We start from the raw sequence: 16,462 nt of genomic DNA, 5'->3' as shown, positions 1-16,462 counted from the left end.
GACTCAATTTACAAATGGAACACACTCAACAGGAAACAGAATATGTTCTGCTTCCAAGGCAAAGTTCACAAACCAAAACACCTACTTCTGGGTTTGCAGCATTCTTAATCCAACTTGTTCGTAAACTAAGCTGTGCCTAAACCAAGGTACCACTCTATACAGAAATGCACAAATTTACGCAGTGACATAGTCTAGGGTCCTAGAAACAAATATCCACTGAAGACATTAGTGATTTCCCACAGAACTAATATTCTGGGCATGACTTGGCTATCTAATATACAATTTTCTTTTATATCTACTTTATTACTGCAGTGAGCACTGTAGCTTCATTTTCCTCAGTGGTGATCAGAGTGCCTCAGAAGATCCAGTGGTATTTAGAAGAAGAAAGGTTTTCCTCACTACCTCCTTTTAAGCATTAAAAGCACACAATTTCCCTTAGGAACTAAATTACTTAAGGCTATTTACTTTGTGGGACGCAGGTGGCGCTGTGGGTTAAAGCCTCAGCGCCTAGGGCTTGCCGATCGAAAGGTCGGCGGTTCGAATCCCTGCGGCAGGGTGCGCTCCCGCTGCTCGGTCCCAGCGCCTGCCAACCTAGCAGTTCGAAAGCACCTCTGGGTGCAAGTAGATAAATAGGGACCGCTTACCAGCGGGAAGGTAAACGGCGTTTCCGTGTGCGGCTCTGGCTCTGGCTCTGGCTCTGGCCAGAGCAGCGATGTCACGCTGGCCACGTGACCCGGAAGTGTCTCCGGACAGCGCTGGCCCCTGGCCTCTTAAGTGAGATGGGCGCACAACCCCAGAGTCTGTCAAGACTGGCCCGTACGGGCAGGGGTACCTTTACCTTTACCTTTATTTACTTTGTATGTCCATTCTACAGCACACCCACTCAGCCATGAAGTTCACTGGGAGATCTTGGGCCAATCACTGCTGGCACTGTTGTGAGGGAAAAAATGAGGAGGGGAACCATATATGTCATACTGAGCTCCTGAGAGGAAAGGTGGGTTATAAACGCAATAATTCATTTATTATAAATATTTTGGAGATCCACTTTTACCTCATTCTGATTTAGGAATATTTCCCCTTATTAGCCTTTCTTTCTTTTTGCCCATCAAATACAGAAGTTTCATATTCCTATCATGTATGACGCATACTAACCTTCAAAGCAAAGGGAAAGGACACTGTGAACAACAAATGTCCCGTGGCAAACAGATCTATCCTCACTGGATCAATGGTAAAAAGAAGCTATTATCCATTTAGAACAAATGCCAGAGCTAAGCAATTCTGTGGCCACCCATTCATAAATTATAAGGAAAATTCAATCCACTCTTGAAACCAATAGCGCAGAGGGCATGGTCATGAATATGGTTCTCCCAGTCAAAAGAGAGTGAACATTTTCCCACCACAGTCATCTTATCCCATCTTCCAATTTTATTAGGAATTCTGCTTCAGGACTTTGATCCATGTGGCCTCAATTTAATCATAGCATCTGTGGATCATGAGCATGTAAGTAGCAGCAGTTGTGTGCACAAGGGCAGAGTGTGCAAGCAGACTAGAAGTGCACATAGGCAATTTGTGAGGGAGAAGGCACTGGACTTCTCTCTTGTTGCACCCTTTCTTCACCGCACATCAAAGCCTCAATGAGGTGGGAAACAAGTCAAGGCCTTAGCAAGGTTAGAGCTAGGTATCTGATGAGACTGAAGAGGATGCACTCTGGTCACAGTGATGTCCTGCTGGTTCAGATCAAAGGCTTATGTAGTCACGGCAACCTATACCCTGTAGCAGCCAACCAGATGCCTCAAGGAAGCCCATTAACAAGACAGAAGGGAAATGGTCCCTCATGCTATTGTTCCCCAGTCCAGCCATTGACATTCAGAGGCTACTATACCTCCATGATCAGGATAACTCCAACCATGGAGGTATAATTTAGTCATCAGTAGTAGTCACTGACAGCCTTATCCTGAAGGCTATTTAGTGCAAACTTGTCTATCTCAACACCTGGGTGCTGTCACTTGTACAAAGGTTCCCTCCATGTTTGCCTCTCACCACACCCATGTCTGGATGGCTGCCCACAGGGGAATGTAGTCCTCAGGCTGATAAAAGGCTCCCCTCCCCTTGCTCCCCAATAATATAAGTCAGTTGTTGGGCAACGGATGGGGAAATGTTTAAAATATGCCAGGCATGAAATGAAATCCAGGCTGCGAGGGAGTGGAGGAGTGAATGAAACAAATGCCTTATGGCCTGAAGAAGTTTCAGTGTAATCCTTAGCTTTAGCAAACATAAAACACAAAGCTGTTCTTATTCAACGACAATAACATTGACTAATCTGGAAACTGATTGGAGTGACATTTGGAAAATGTTATGCGAATGTCTGCTACCCCATTAGCATTAGAAATCCCATTAGCATTTCATCTCATCTCAGGAGCAAAATTCTGGAAGTCTGACTCAAGCAAAGATTTCATTAGACATATAGGAGGGTTTCAAAGAATCACAGAACTGTAGAGTTGGAAGAGACCACGAGGGCCATCTATACCAAGCCCCTGCAATGCAGGAATCTTTTGCCCATTGTGGGGCTCAAACCCACGACCCAGATTAAAAGCCTCATGCTCTACTGACTGAGCTATCAGTAGTTAGGATCAGTAAAACATGGTCCATGAGGATACACTTTCCTCTGACCTGGGCTGAGTGGGTTTGACAGGGATGGTCTCCCTAATGGCTGCTTGCCATATGGTTTCCACAAGCATTGTAGAATATTAGATTATTAGCAGCCATTGATGAGGGGGTGTAGGCTGAGCTATATTTTTTTTAAATCATCTTAATTTGTGTGCACCTTTATTTTCCCTTTGTCATTTAAAAATTATAAATTTTCAACATTCAAATGTCCTCTCTCTCCCAACAGTTTATGCATAAAGAGAAGCCCTTGGAAGGTGTCAACCTTTTAGAAAGGAACACTTAAGAGTAGTACTTAAGCACTGAAATATTATGTTGAGAAAGTGACAGGTACAGCAATAAAACACACAAAACAGTATGTTTTCCTGGGCCTTTGGCAAAGCAAACTGCCATAAATTTCCTTCAAGTGCTGTCTCCTGACAGGAAGCTTATTAATATTTAATACCTCAACAGGAGGAAATCTGCATAATTTGATGGTTTAAAGAAATAGTGGTGGCACGAACCGTTCTGCTCCATGACGCTTTTGCCTTTAAAGGGTGTGTTCGCAAGACTGCTCATTTTGTGTCATGTGAGAAATGCAAGACTTTTACGCCTTCTTCAAAACAGTGATTCAAAAACTTCTTATAGCTCAAGCACAGGGTTCCCCACCACCCCACTTCCAGAATTTAAATTGGAGGCATGGTTCACTCTTACACCTGAAAACATTTATCTGGCAGCATAAAGCTGAGCCCACATAAGTATCAGAACGAAGTGAAGTGGTAAAATGGGATATGCCACTTTTGAATGCTTCCTTGGGGAACAAGAGTTCCTGGCAAGTAGAAAGTCAGCATAGCGGTCACAAGACTCCCAATGTATTCATTTCATATTTGCACATTCAAAAGCACAGGACTGTATGCAACTAAGTTTTACTCAAAAGACACCCAATGAAATCAACAGACCTATGATAATCATGCTCGTTCAATTCAACAGGTCTAGTCTGAGTATGGTGAACATTGGATGTGCTCAGCAGAGCAAAGGATTCTGATGCTGCTACTATGGAATAAGCTGGTGTGTTTTGTAAATAAAACCACATATCTTAAAGACACTACAGTCTCTGTTGTGCCTGGTTTTCTGAAGAAAACACAAACCCTGAGTGAGCACCAGGACCCACTGAAGTGTCATGTACTGCTCTGTGGAGATTGGTCTTGTGTGTAACAATATATTTACTTGATGGTTGTTGCTGCAGGAAGAAAGAAGATTCCTCTCTTTTTGGGTGCCTGGAACACCAAGGGTGCCACATACTCTTGGGCGCTGTAGCTTTCCTCCAGGGCTTCTGTGGATCCCAGTACAGATGCCAAATCTGCATCCTGGTTAAAATAAATGTCTGTGCTACAAACACACAAGTTGCTTAAAGGGGATCATGAGCTCAGGTGTGGATATTTTCAGGGCTTTTTTTCAGCCAGAACTTGCAGGAACTCGGTTCTGGCACCTCTTAGGGGCTGCCATTACCATTATAAGAGAACAAGGGAGGGTGATGACAGTGAGTTCCAGCACCTCCTTACCTAGAAAAATAGCACTTAATATTTTTATGGGATTTGACATTGAATGAGTTAAGTGTGTGCCTGATATCAGCAACACACTTTCATGTGTAAGCATTTTAATTTTTGGCATGAAGGCTGTCCCCAAAGATGCACTCCAGCCATTTTCCAGAGTCGACTCCCCGTAAACATGCATGTTACAAATTAATGCTGAGATTCACCTCTACATGGTAGAGTTGCAAGCTTGAAAATGACCTCTGATTTTTGCAGGTTTATTGATATTGTTAACAAATGCCCTTGCAAAAGTAACCAAATCATAACTTTCTGATTCTTGAAAACTGCAAAAAAAAATTGTTGATCTTTCTGTTCAAAGACCTCAGGACTCTCATTAATATTCACACAGCATTTCTAATAGACTGGAAGCATTAGACTTATGTAATAAGCTAATCAGGTTAGACCACAGGTATTAATCTGAATTGGGCTTCATTAAACCATTTATTCTTTTATATTAACAGTTCTCTTGTATAATTCTATACAATTGTGCCAATGGGCATTTTCAAATACAGCTTTGGAAGAAAGTGATAAAGTAGGAAAGAGGGAAATGAAAGTTCGACCTTTTCACAGGAAAAACTGTTTGAATGGTCTTCCTCAGAAGCATAGGAGCTTCTGAGGTCCCTCTGCCACCACCAATAAAATATTTTTCGGGGGTCCCCCCCCCCAATGAGCATTGCCATTCAAATGGTGTGCATGTGCTTTCTCAAGTAAAGGAGCCAGCAGAAGAGTTACTGTTGGTGTCCACTAACTTGCCAAGTGGTAGTAAGCACCTAAGCTGGGGAAAGAGGATGAGGTAGAATTTTGTTAAAATTCAGCAATTAAATTTGTGATCCTGAATTATGTTCCACACATATTCAGCCTAGGATCAGGGCTGTGTGTTTGAGAGTGTGTGCAAATTTTCTAAGTAGTCTGCCCCAATCTCCAAGGAACAAAAGCAAATCTATTGTCTGAAATCTTTTCTTTTTTCTTCTTCGTTTCATCTTGGTTCCATGCAATGGCAGATGGATAACCAACATGGACCTTCTCTTGGCGAAAACAAAGTCTGTTCCTACTCCTTTATTCTCTACATAAAGAGTAGATCCTTAGTTTCCTTTCAAAGGTCACTTTGACTGACAGCTCAGAGAGAGCTCCACTCTACCTTACAACACAACAGCTGCTGGAAACAGACGGCTCAAGTGTCTGGGGAATATGTCAAACTGACCTTGTTTCAGCTGGTACCACAACACTCTCCACAATAGCTTTAACTAGTTTCAAGTCTATGTTTAGCTCTTCAGTACAACTGGCTTCAGAAATGCTTTGAAACAATGCTGACATAGCAAACAAATATTTCAGAATACTTAGGATATCTTCTTGAAACTTATGCATGCAAAAGATATATATCTGTATAGAATGGACTCTGTAGGCCATGGGTAGGCAAACTAAGGCCTGGGGGCTGGATCCGGCCCAATCGCCTTCTAAATCCAGCCCACGGACGTTCTGGGAATCAGCGTGTTTTTACATGAGTAGAAGGTGTCCTTTTATTTAAAATGCATCTCTGGGTTATTTGTGGGGCATAGGAATTCGTTCATTTCCCCCCCCCAAAAAAAATATAGTCCAGCCCCCACAAGGTCTGAGGGACAGTGGATTGGCCCCCTGCTGAAAAAGTTTGCTGACCCCTGCTGTAGGCAGATAAATGGATTGCAATGAGCAACATTGTGACTGATTAGATATATTTGTCTGATAGTAGTTTCAAATAGTTTGCTTTCAAACGAGTTAACCAAGTTGCTCTGATAATGAACCTAGTAATGTGAGGTTCATATGGAACATCTGAAATGTATAGAATTCTTTGAACACAGCCAGCTTTTTTTAAAAAGACAAAGGCATGTTATATTCCAGAAACAAGAGCAGGGAGGACCAAAAGGACACATTCCAATACCTAAAAGATTATCGCACTCCTTATATACAGCACAGCTGAGGGCTTCCTTCAGATATTATCAGGATTTCCATTTTACATAATGTAAGAATCAAGCCTTTTGTGTGGTGGCACCCACCCTTTGGAATTGCCTCCCCTTGAACAGTACATTGAATTGCATTTGCCATTTTACCAACCGTTCACTCAGGGGTCCTTTTGGAGCTCTTCATACAAACTCTTTTTGTTTCAATTACCCTGAACAATTTAGTACCATCAGCAAACTTGGCCACCTCACTGCTCACTCCAAACTGTAGGTTATTTGTGAAAAAGTTTCTCAGTACCAGTCCTTGAGGGATTCCACTTTCTACATCTCTCCATTCAGAGAATGGCCTGATCCTGTCTAGTGTCTATGTCATTCCTAGTAGCTATGTTGAACACTGAATAGAATGATCCAGATTTGGTGTGTGGTATTAGTGGTATGTGGATGCCACCAAACACAATTTCTCTTTTTCATCAAAGCCAGTTGAGGAAGTGGAAATGTTAGTCTTTTACTAGCTGCAGTAATAGATTCGATGAGGGCCCAAAACCTGTAGCTCAGTCCAAGCAAGAATGAGGTAGTGTTAATGGGAGGTTTATCTGCCTAGATGAATGGTGTTCAACCAGGCCTTTGGCTATTTAATATTCTATGGCCTTTTAAATGTGTTTGTGGGAGGGGGAGTTATTATTTCATTTTGTGTTTGTTTTATCTATTTATTTATCCTGTATTTTTGTCTTGCAAACCTTCCTGAGATGTTCAGAAGAAGGGCAGTACAGTGGTACCTCAGGTTAAGTACTTAATTCGTTCCGGAGGTCCGTACTTAACCTGAAACTGTTCTTAACCTGAAGCACCACTTTAGCTAATGGGGCCTCCTGCTGCTGCTGAGCCACCGGAGCACAATTTCTGTTCTCATCCTGAAGCAAAGTTCTTAACCTGAGGTACTATTTCTGGGTTAGCAGAGTCTGTAACCTGAAGCGTATGTAACCTGAAGTGTATGTAACCCAAGGTACCACTGTATATAAAGTTAATAAATAAAACAAATAAATCCTGTTCTGGAGGGAATGCACTCCACCTAAAGGATTAGTTAGGTTCGTAATTTGAGGGTACTTAATGATCCATCTCTGCCAGTAGAGACACAAGTGACCTCTGTAGCTTGAATTGCATTCTACCAGCCTAGTTTGTGAGGCCAGCTACTACCTAACTTGACAGTTAGTGAACTATTCCTCTCACAACCCATTACACATGCAGTTGCATTTGAAAATAGTCCAGAAATTTCAGTTCAAGCAGAACATGGATGCAAACTGGTATAAACATATTATGCCAGTATTTTGCCATCTTCACTGACTACGAGTTCATTTACAGGCCCAATTAAAAGTGCTGTTCAGTCTTTTGCCCTTGAAAGCCCTTCCTTGTTGGGACCTCAGTACCTGAAGAGTCACCACTTCCCATCTGTAGCATGACATAATCTATGGCCCTTGGTGGCTATGAGTAAAAGGACCTTTTCAGTAGTGGCTCCCATTTGTGGAATGCCATCTCCAGTGGCAGAGCTTCATGCTCCGGCACTGGGGGGTGGAGAGCAGGTGGGGGTGGGGCTGGGGCTGGTGTGCGTCCCGGGGGCATGGCACCCCACCAGGATCACCCGAGAGCCTTGTCTGGCACCTACTCTGATGCCTTTTTGGCCCCAGGAAAACCCTTTTTGTTCTCCATTTTAATTTAAATTGTGGCTGTTATTATTGTTTACGGCCTGTAGATTTTAGTCATTGACTCTCTGCTTTGAATTTATCTGCTTTGATCCTAATTGGTGTCTTATTATTCCCTACATTTTGTCTACTGTGGTCTTTAATAATTCTCTTGTTTTCTTTTGTAAAAAAAACTGAGGGGATTTCCTGTTATGGGACTGCCTATAAATAGCTGAAAATGTAATGAATAACTAAGCATTTTGTTGACTTCTATAAACAGCTATGAAAAGTTATTCTGGAAACATGGAATTCTAAACATCAAAAGAAAGTGAATTTCTTAGTGTAAAGGTCTTGAATAGTAGCACTTCCAGGTAATTGCCTATTATGATGTGAGAGCACTTAACCAATAAAGCAGAGTCTTAGCTATTCCATTGTCTGAAGCCAAGAGAGGTCGTAATAATAAATTCAAACCTATCGCTTGCTATTACATCTTGAGTTACCTTCAAAGCTCAATACAAGCATTGCAAACAGTTAGGGGTGGACAAATATGTTAGCTTTGTTTTCTCATTGGCTCGTTTTTCTAATGCCAAGTTCAGTTTGCAACACTTCTGGATCAGTTTACATTTTTAGAAATACAACATATTTCTGCAACGTTTTAATGCCCAGTATACCAATTTCCCCCCAAGCAATCTTCCATAATATAGTGCATTTGTATATGTCATTTTCTACTAGTATATCCATTTTTAAGCACATTTCCCCCTAATATATGCATTTACATGCATATTTTGGGCTTGAAGAACCCTGCAGAATTCAAAGCAGTGTGCATTTGGGAGGATGGCTACATTTCAGGAAGTGTGCATTACCTAAGTTCACATTACTATGCATCCTGAACCAAATATCACCTCTATGGGTAGTGTGGTTGGCATACACTTTGGAACTTTCTTCCTATTGACATCTAGCAGGTGCCTTCACTGCCCTCTTTTTGGTGCCTGCTAAAAACATTTATTTATTTATTGTTTAAACAAGCCTACCCAGATATGTAGAATGCTGGTGTGTGTTTTAATCTGTTGTTAGTATATAGCTGATTTTAATCTTTTCAAATATTACAAATGGTTGTTTTAAACTGTTTTTGCCAGTAATTTTACTGTTTTATTCTTTTTGTAAGCCGGTTTTTACAATCAAGCAGTGTACAAAATTTAAGAAATAAGTACACTATTTCTGCTTACACTATACACAGGAGAGGACCTGGTGTGTTTCACTTCCTTAGCCCTTGCTGATGTTTCTTGGTGCTTGAAAGGCATCCACATTCCAAAATACAATCAATCCCGGAATTTAGTCTTTGTTCCCAGGCTGAGTAGATAGCTCTACATCAGAGTTGGCAGCTTGTACCCTTCCAGATATTGGTCTACAACTCCCATCATTCCTGGCCATGTTGTTTGGGGCTGATGGGAGCTGGAGTTCAACAATATCTGGAGGGCAATGGGTGCTGACCTTTAAAGCCCTAAACGGCCTCGTCCCAGTATACCTGAAGGAGCGTCTCCACCCCCATCGTTCAGCTTGGACACTGAGGTCCAAGGCCTTCTGGCTGTTCCCTCACTGCGAGAAATGAGGCTACAGGGAACCAGGCAGAGGGCCTTCTTGGTAGTGGTGCCCGCCCTGTGAAATGCCCTGCTATCAGATGTCAAGGAAATAAACAACTATCTGACTTTTAGAAGACATCTGAAGGCAACTCTGTTTAGGGAAGTTTTTATTGTTGTTTTAAAGTGTTTTTAATATTCTGTTGCGAGCCGCCCAGAGTAGCTGGGGAAACCCAGCCAGATAGGCAGGTTACAAATAATCAATATAATAATAATAACAATAATAATAATAATAATAATAATAATAATAATAATAATTACCATCCCCATGGGTGAGCAGAGCTCATTGGGTCATACTTTGCTCTGGAAAACTTACAGAACATTTCTATTCATGCCTATTCAGAAGCAAATGTACACATTCAAACTTAAATTCCACACTGAGAAAAATTGCCTACAAAAAACAAATAAATACAGTAGTGGAACCCATTTTAGAGATCATACCTGAGGTGAGGTATAAACCACAAGATCTAGTCCCAGTATTTTCAGTTTGCCCATAAATCTCCCGCTTCAGACATTAGCAACATACCCTATTCTGCTCTGATTTTAATAGTCTGTATTAACTAACACACAAACACACACACAACTGGGCTTTTGGCTATGCAGGCAAAGTGTCTGGTGCTCAGCTGTGTCTCTGGGGGCTTATTAATCCACATTCAGTACATATGCATAGGCCCCGCATGTGTTTGGCATGTGTTTCATCAGGCAGATGTTGTAAGTTTTTAATCTCCAGGAAGTATCATGTGGATTAAATCACAAATCTCTAAACATTATTCTTAATTGCTGCAGTAAGTAGGACAGGCCTGTGGTAAGAATAGCTCACCATTTAAATGAAAGCAATAAACAAACATTTGAAATTCTGACTGGCTTAAAGCTCATTTACTCAAATGATTATTCTTTTCTTACTGATTTTTCCTTCCTCTCTCCATGCTATATAAAACACAATACGTCTCCAGCAATCAGCATACCCGCATGTCATTGACTGGCAAGGGAACCCCCAGGGGAAGAAGGCTCAGAGCCTGGGGAGTGGAGGTGGGATGATGCTGAGTGTTCAGAGAGAGAAGAAGGAACAGAGGTGGGAGCAGAGGTGGGAGGAGGAAGTTTTGGAAGCTGAAGACATAACAGGGTTTAGTGAGCAGGAAGTGGCTATGGCAGAGAGCAGTCCAGAATCAAAGGCAGAAGCAGAGGGTGGAGAGGAGGGGTGGGGCCAAGGGGCAGGGATCAGACAGGCTGTTGAAGAAGCCAGGGGTCTCCCTGTCTGCTGCAACCAGATCCCCCACCCCTTGGTCTCCCAGGATCAGTAGAGGTATGAAGAGGATGGAGCAGAGACAGACACATTGCTGGAGTCTCAGATTGCTTGGAAAGGACCTGGGGGAGGAGGAGGCTTAGGCAACTGTGGAAAGGTGGGGACCTTCAGTCCTCCCAACTGCCTCATTGGGGCAAGATCTACTGGGAAGAGTTGCCTTGTTCACTAGGCCTGTACACCTGAGCTGCTTATTTCTTTGAATAAGGAGTCAACTTCACTGACACCATGTGTGTTATTACTGACCAGCTCCTGGTACCTACCCTGACGATACATTATTCACAGGGCATCGTGTACACAATATCCCCATTCCACATACCTGTAACCCTTCAATGGCCAGTTTGAGGATAGAAGGTGTTAATTTGGAAGCTTGCTTGAAGGAGAAATTACTCCAGTCTATAATTAGAACGAAGCCGTTTATCTGAAGCTCTTGGTCTTCAATGAGAACTTCTAAGGACAGCAGAATAGCCCGTAAAATGTCTATGAAAGAATTCCTAGGGATGGAATAAAAGAGGAGAAAATAATTGTAGTTATCAACAAATCACAAGCAATGAATGAATGAATGAATGAAATTATTAATATTTTTCTAGTGAAAGAATCAACATTTCATGATTTGGATTAATGTTTTCTGAAATGGCAGATATTTCAAAATATTCCAATAAACATTTTTCAAAGAAAATGGTGCTGGTTCCCAGGGCGGCATGTCCTGCTTCACCACCTGAGATGAGGAAGGAACGTGCCCCCACCAACTTGCTGCCCCCACCACTTCACTCTTACTGAAGCACCCACAAAGCAATGGTGTTAGTGACGGGTTCTAATGTGAACTTGTGAGATCTTGCAGAGCTTGGTGAGATCTCACTGGAAGCCAGCACTGCTTCTCTAACAGCGAGGGAGGTAGAGAGGTGAGCAGGGCACCCACAGTGGCACTGCCTCCTGGGTTTCTGCCATCTGAAGCACTACCTTAGCCCACCTTATGGGCAAGCCAGCCCTCTTGGTTCCTCCTCTGGTTATGAAACACAATCCAGCTTGTGTTTCCAAAGTCTGGCTTCTTTCCACAAAACAAGAGTCCTCGGTGGGACAGCTGGAGCTGATCAACTTATCCAGACTTTTAGAAATTCAATAAAGAACTGACAAATTTAAGACATTTTTAAATCACAACATTATTCCTAAGTCATTCCTGGAGAACAAAAGTCTGCACCTATCCTTCAAAATCATCCAGCAAATAGATTACTTGGCAGTTTATCTCGCTGAAGAAATTCTGCTGTGCAGCATTGCTTTCCTAATGATGAAGATAAATCTATGTTCTGTAATGTAATCCTATTGTTGCATTTATTATCCACAAAGGGGATAGTGACCAATTGTTCTCTGCCTTCTTTTCACAAGCTCTTTTCATTTGAGCTAAGCACCCACCCTTTTCTCAGCCCATATTATATTGCTTCTGTATGATTTCCAATTTGTTCATCTTTTCACTTCCCTCTATCGGGAACAAATTAGTTTATTTGAGCTTCTTTGGATCTTTCTGTTTCTTTTTGGCTTTTGGCTTTTCCAGATCAGATATTGAAAATATGAAGTATTAAAAGTGATAATAATATATCAGTGTGCATAATTGCTCTCATGTTATCTTTTTTCACACTTTGAATTGTTCTTTCTTAATTCAGCCTTGTATCTTATTAACTTCTCTGACCACCACTGTACATTGAGTACAATTCTTAATTGTCTGGCTGACAATGCCTAGACCTTTCCTTTCCTTGTGAGGTTGCAAGTAATACAAAACTGACTGATGCTTGTAAGTATGTGGAAACTGTAGCTCTGTATCACTAATATGATTAGATAAATAACCTAGCGTTTTTCATTGCTGATAATTATAATACTCTGTTTTAGGACTCCCTGCATTTTATCCTGAAGACCTTGGCCTTTCTTCTTATTACTCTACTGTATCAGTCTTTAGTTAAGGCATATTTTACCAATTTTCAAAACACAGAAATTAGTCCTTCTAGGGTAGTCCAATATGAACCTCTACTGATGTTTTATTGCTTTTTTAATCATTATTATTAATATTCTGCTGGGAGCTGCCCATAGTGGCTGGGGAGACACAGCCAGATGGGTGGGGTATAAATATACAGTATATATATAGAGAGAGAGACAGACAGAGAGTCCAGTAGCACCTTAGAGACCAACTAAGTTTGTTCTTGATATGAGCTTTTGTGTGCACGCAAGAGTCTGGTCTCTAAGGTGCCACTGGACAATTTTTTATTTTTATATATATATTTCTACTGCGTTAGACCAACACAGCTACCTACCTGAAATAATAATAATAATAATAATAATAATAATAATAATAATAATACCTGATTATGTGCAGCTCTATTTACAGCTACGACTTTGCTATCTCTGTATCTTTCCTACATTTATAGAATTGTAGAGCTTGAAAGTGACTGCATATGGATGCAACACTAAACCACAGTTGGATCCCTGCTTAAACTGTATCACAGCTGCAAGAAGATCAAAGCCTTTCACATCTGTTTTCAACTAACACCAGTTACTCATTATGTCCAAACCTTGGTTGGTGTTCAAACAGTGGTTAGTGATCCTGGTTTGTTACTCTAATCCAGGGATGGGTAACTTTTTTCAATGCAAGGGCCACATGCCCTCATATATACCCTTCCTGGGGCCACATGTCAATGGTCAGTGAATATGGCAAATATGGATGATGGGGCAAAGGATATGACTCTTACCATAGGCGATAGTCCAGCCACACAAAAGTCAGTGGTTCCTAACTACCACCATCCCACAAAATCTTTCATCCTCCATCAAGGTAAAGTATTATCAGAGTTCAAGGCACATTCCAGACTGGCAAATGCATTCAAGGAGGGCACAGAGCAAAGCTAATGAAGAGCGTGAGCTGGAACAGTTCTGAGATCCAGCAATGCTCTCCCTGCCTGCCATGAAACATAGTTGACACTAACCACAGTTTACAGTTCAGGCAAACAAATTCTGTGGTTAGTTGAAAGCTTTTGCTTCTAATTTTGTCCTAAAGGCCACACTAAAGAATGGGAAGGGAAAGGGGAGCACATGAACCTGAAGCTTGCATATGCAATACTAAACTACCAGCCCAGCACCTATCCTGATATCCTCCATACATAGCAAGATTGAAAGTTTATGTTAATGCCACAAGCAGATTGCACGAGTAGCCAAGGCATACTGTGATAGGATTATTTTAACATAAGAAATAATGTCCAAGCTGACGATTTAAACAAGGAAGGGGAAAGAGGGGAAACACTGGGATTCATGTGCTAGTATGGGAGAATTTAAGTCTCATCCCCATTAACCAATTGTATCGCAAAAACCATCAGAAGAGTTCCCCGCCTTTGTGCTTTAACACAATTCCAATATTTCTGTGTTTTATTGCACTAAAGACTGCTATCATAGATATTTACGTCTTTGTTACAGTAAATACTGCAATCTAAAAATATTCATATTCATATTCTTATTCTTGATCTTTGTGGAACTTACGTTATTATTATTATTATTAATTGAATTTATATACCGTCCCATACCCACAGGTCTCAGGGCAGTTCACAGAATAAAATCAGAATATAAAACCACAAAATACATAATCAAAATAAAAACAACAACCCAATAGCCCCCCCCCCCCAAAAAAAAACCCCACACACATTTTAAAAGGGCATAGGATGTCAATCAAATCAACCAAAGGCTTGGTTAAAAAGAAACATTTTTGCCTGGTGCCTAAAGGTGTATAATGAAGGTGCCAGGTGAGCTTCCCTTGGGAGAGCATTCCACAGATGGGGAGCCACTGCAGAAAAGGCCCGTTCTTGTGTTACCACCCTCCGGACCTCTCGAGGGGGAGGCACACAAAGAAGTGCCTCAGAAGATGATCTCAGGGACCAGGTAGGTTCATATGGAAAGAGGCTGTCCTTGAGGTATTGTGGTCCTGGGCTGTTTAAGGCTCTGTAGGTTAAAACCAACACTTTGAATTGGGCCCGGAAACTAATTGGTAGCCAGTGCAGTCTGACCAGGATCAGTGTAATATGCTCAAACCATATTGCTCAGGTGAGCAACCTGGCTGCTGAATTCTGCACTAGCTGAATTCAGATAGGGGTGTAGCTGGGCCACCAACTGAAGATGATTAAAGGTACTTCTGAGCCTCAAGTGACAGCAAGGGATCCAGGAGCACTCCCAAGCTACAAACCTGCTCCTTCAGAGGAAGTGTAACCCCATCAAAAGCAGGCGATCTCCCACCCATCCTGTCTAGGGAACCATCCACTAACAGCGCCTCAGTCTTATCTGGATTGAGCTTCAGTTTGTTGGCTCTCATCCAGTCCATTAACGAGGCAAGACACTGGTCCAGCACTTCCACTGCCTCACCTGCAGATGTAAAGGAGAAATAGAGCTGAGTGTCATCAGCATACTGCTGACAATGTACTCCAAACTTCCGGATGACCCCACCCAGCGATTTCATGTAGATGTTAAGCACATTGAAGTTCCATAGGGCTGAAAAGCTTTCCCCAAGCAACACCCTCTGGGAACGACCATCCAAGTAGGACTGGAACCACTGCAAAGCGATATCACCCACCCCTAGTTCTGACAGTTGCTCCAGAAGGATACCATGGCCGATGGTATCAAAAGCCACTGAGAGGTCGAGGAGAATTGTCAGGGACATGTTTCCCTTGTGTCTCTCTCTCGACAGAGGTCATCATACAGGGTGACCAAAGCAGTTTCTGTGCCAAAACCAGGCCTAAACCCCAATTGAATTCACACATTTAGGACCCAGCAGCAGAAGCAATATAAGCAACCACCTAATGTTGATATGGGGACGCAGGTGGCGCTGTGGGTTAAAGCCTCAGCGCCTAGGGCTTGCCGATCGAAAGGTCGGCGGTTCGAATCCCTGCGGCGGGGTGCGCTCCCGCTGCTCGGTCCCAGCGCCTGCCAACCTAGCAGTTCGAAAGCACCTCCGGGTGCAAGTAGATAAATAGGGACCGCTTACCAGCGGGAAGGTAAACGGCGTTTCCGTGTGCGGCTCTGGCTCTGGCTCTGGCTCTGGCCAGAGCAGCGATGTCACGCTGGCCACGTGACCCGGAAGTGTCTCCGGACAGCGCTGGCCCCTGGCCTCTTAAGTGAGATGGGCGCACAACCCCAGAGTCTGTCAAGACTGGCCCGTACGGGCAGGGGTACCTTTACCTTTACCTTTAATGTTGATATAACCTAACATACATGTTATACATTAAGGATGCATAACTGGGAATGCCTTAGAGAAAGGGAGAAAACATTTCCCTTTTATGGATCAGAGTGTCTTGATGACAGAAAATGATTGTTGTTTGTTGCTTTGATCAGAGGGACTTGGTGCCACTTTTTATGTAATCTGACTTGTCAAGGCTGTATTGCTTTGGAAGCTATATTTTGTACAATCAGGGCAAAGTACTGGAAAAAAACATAGAACAAGCACAGGACCCTTTAGTTACAACGAAATGAACCAGATCTTCACAAGACTTAATTTACAAAGACTGTAATTTGACTTCAAGATGCTCTTGATCAAATTGGAGGATAGTAATGGTACTATTTTTCCCTGTTCCTGACCTGTCAATACCATTCTGTTGAAATTTCAAAATGACACTTAGGGATTTGATTGCTATTGAATTTAGTACCTGCTAATTTCACATCAAAG

General features: G+C 42.2%; 1 protein-coding gene across 1 annotated transcript in view; it reads right to left on the bottom strand.

Moving 5' to 3' along the window:
• CLVS1 (clavesin 1) overlaps window positions 1-16,462 on the bottom strand; it is a 67,700-nt gene that overhangs the window by 29,149 nt on the left and 22,089 nt on the right. Inside the window, exon 3 of the mRNA XM_079984668.1 lies at window positions 11,099-11,273. Coding sequence (XP_079840794.1) covers window positions 11,099-11,273 — 175 coding nt within the window. The remainder of the gene's footprint in view (window positions 1-11,098; window positions 11,274-16,462) is intronic.

The sequence above is a fragment of the Podarcis cretensis genome (assembly GCF_951804945.1).
Source record: "Podarcis cretensis genome assembly, chromosome: 7".
NCBI lineage: Eukaryota > Metazoa > Chordata > Lepidosauria > Squamata > Lacertidae > Podarcis > Podarcis cretensis.
This window is presented reverse-complemented; position numbering and strand designations above follow the sequence as displayed.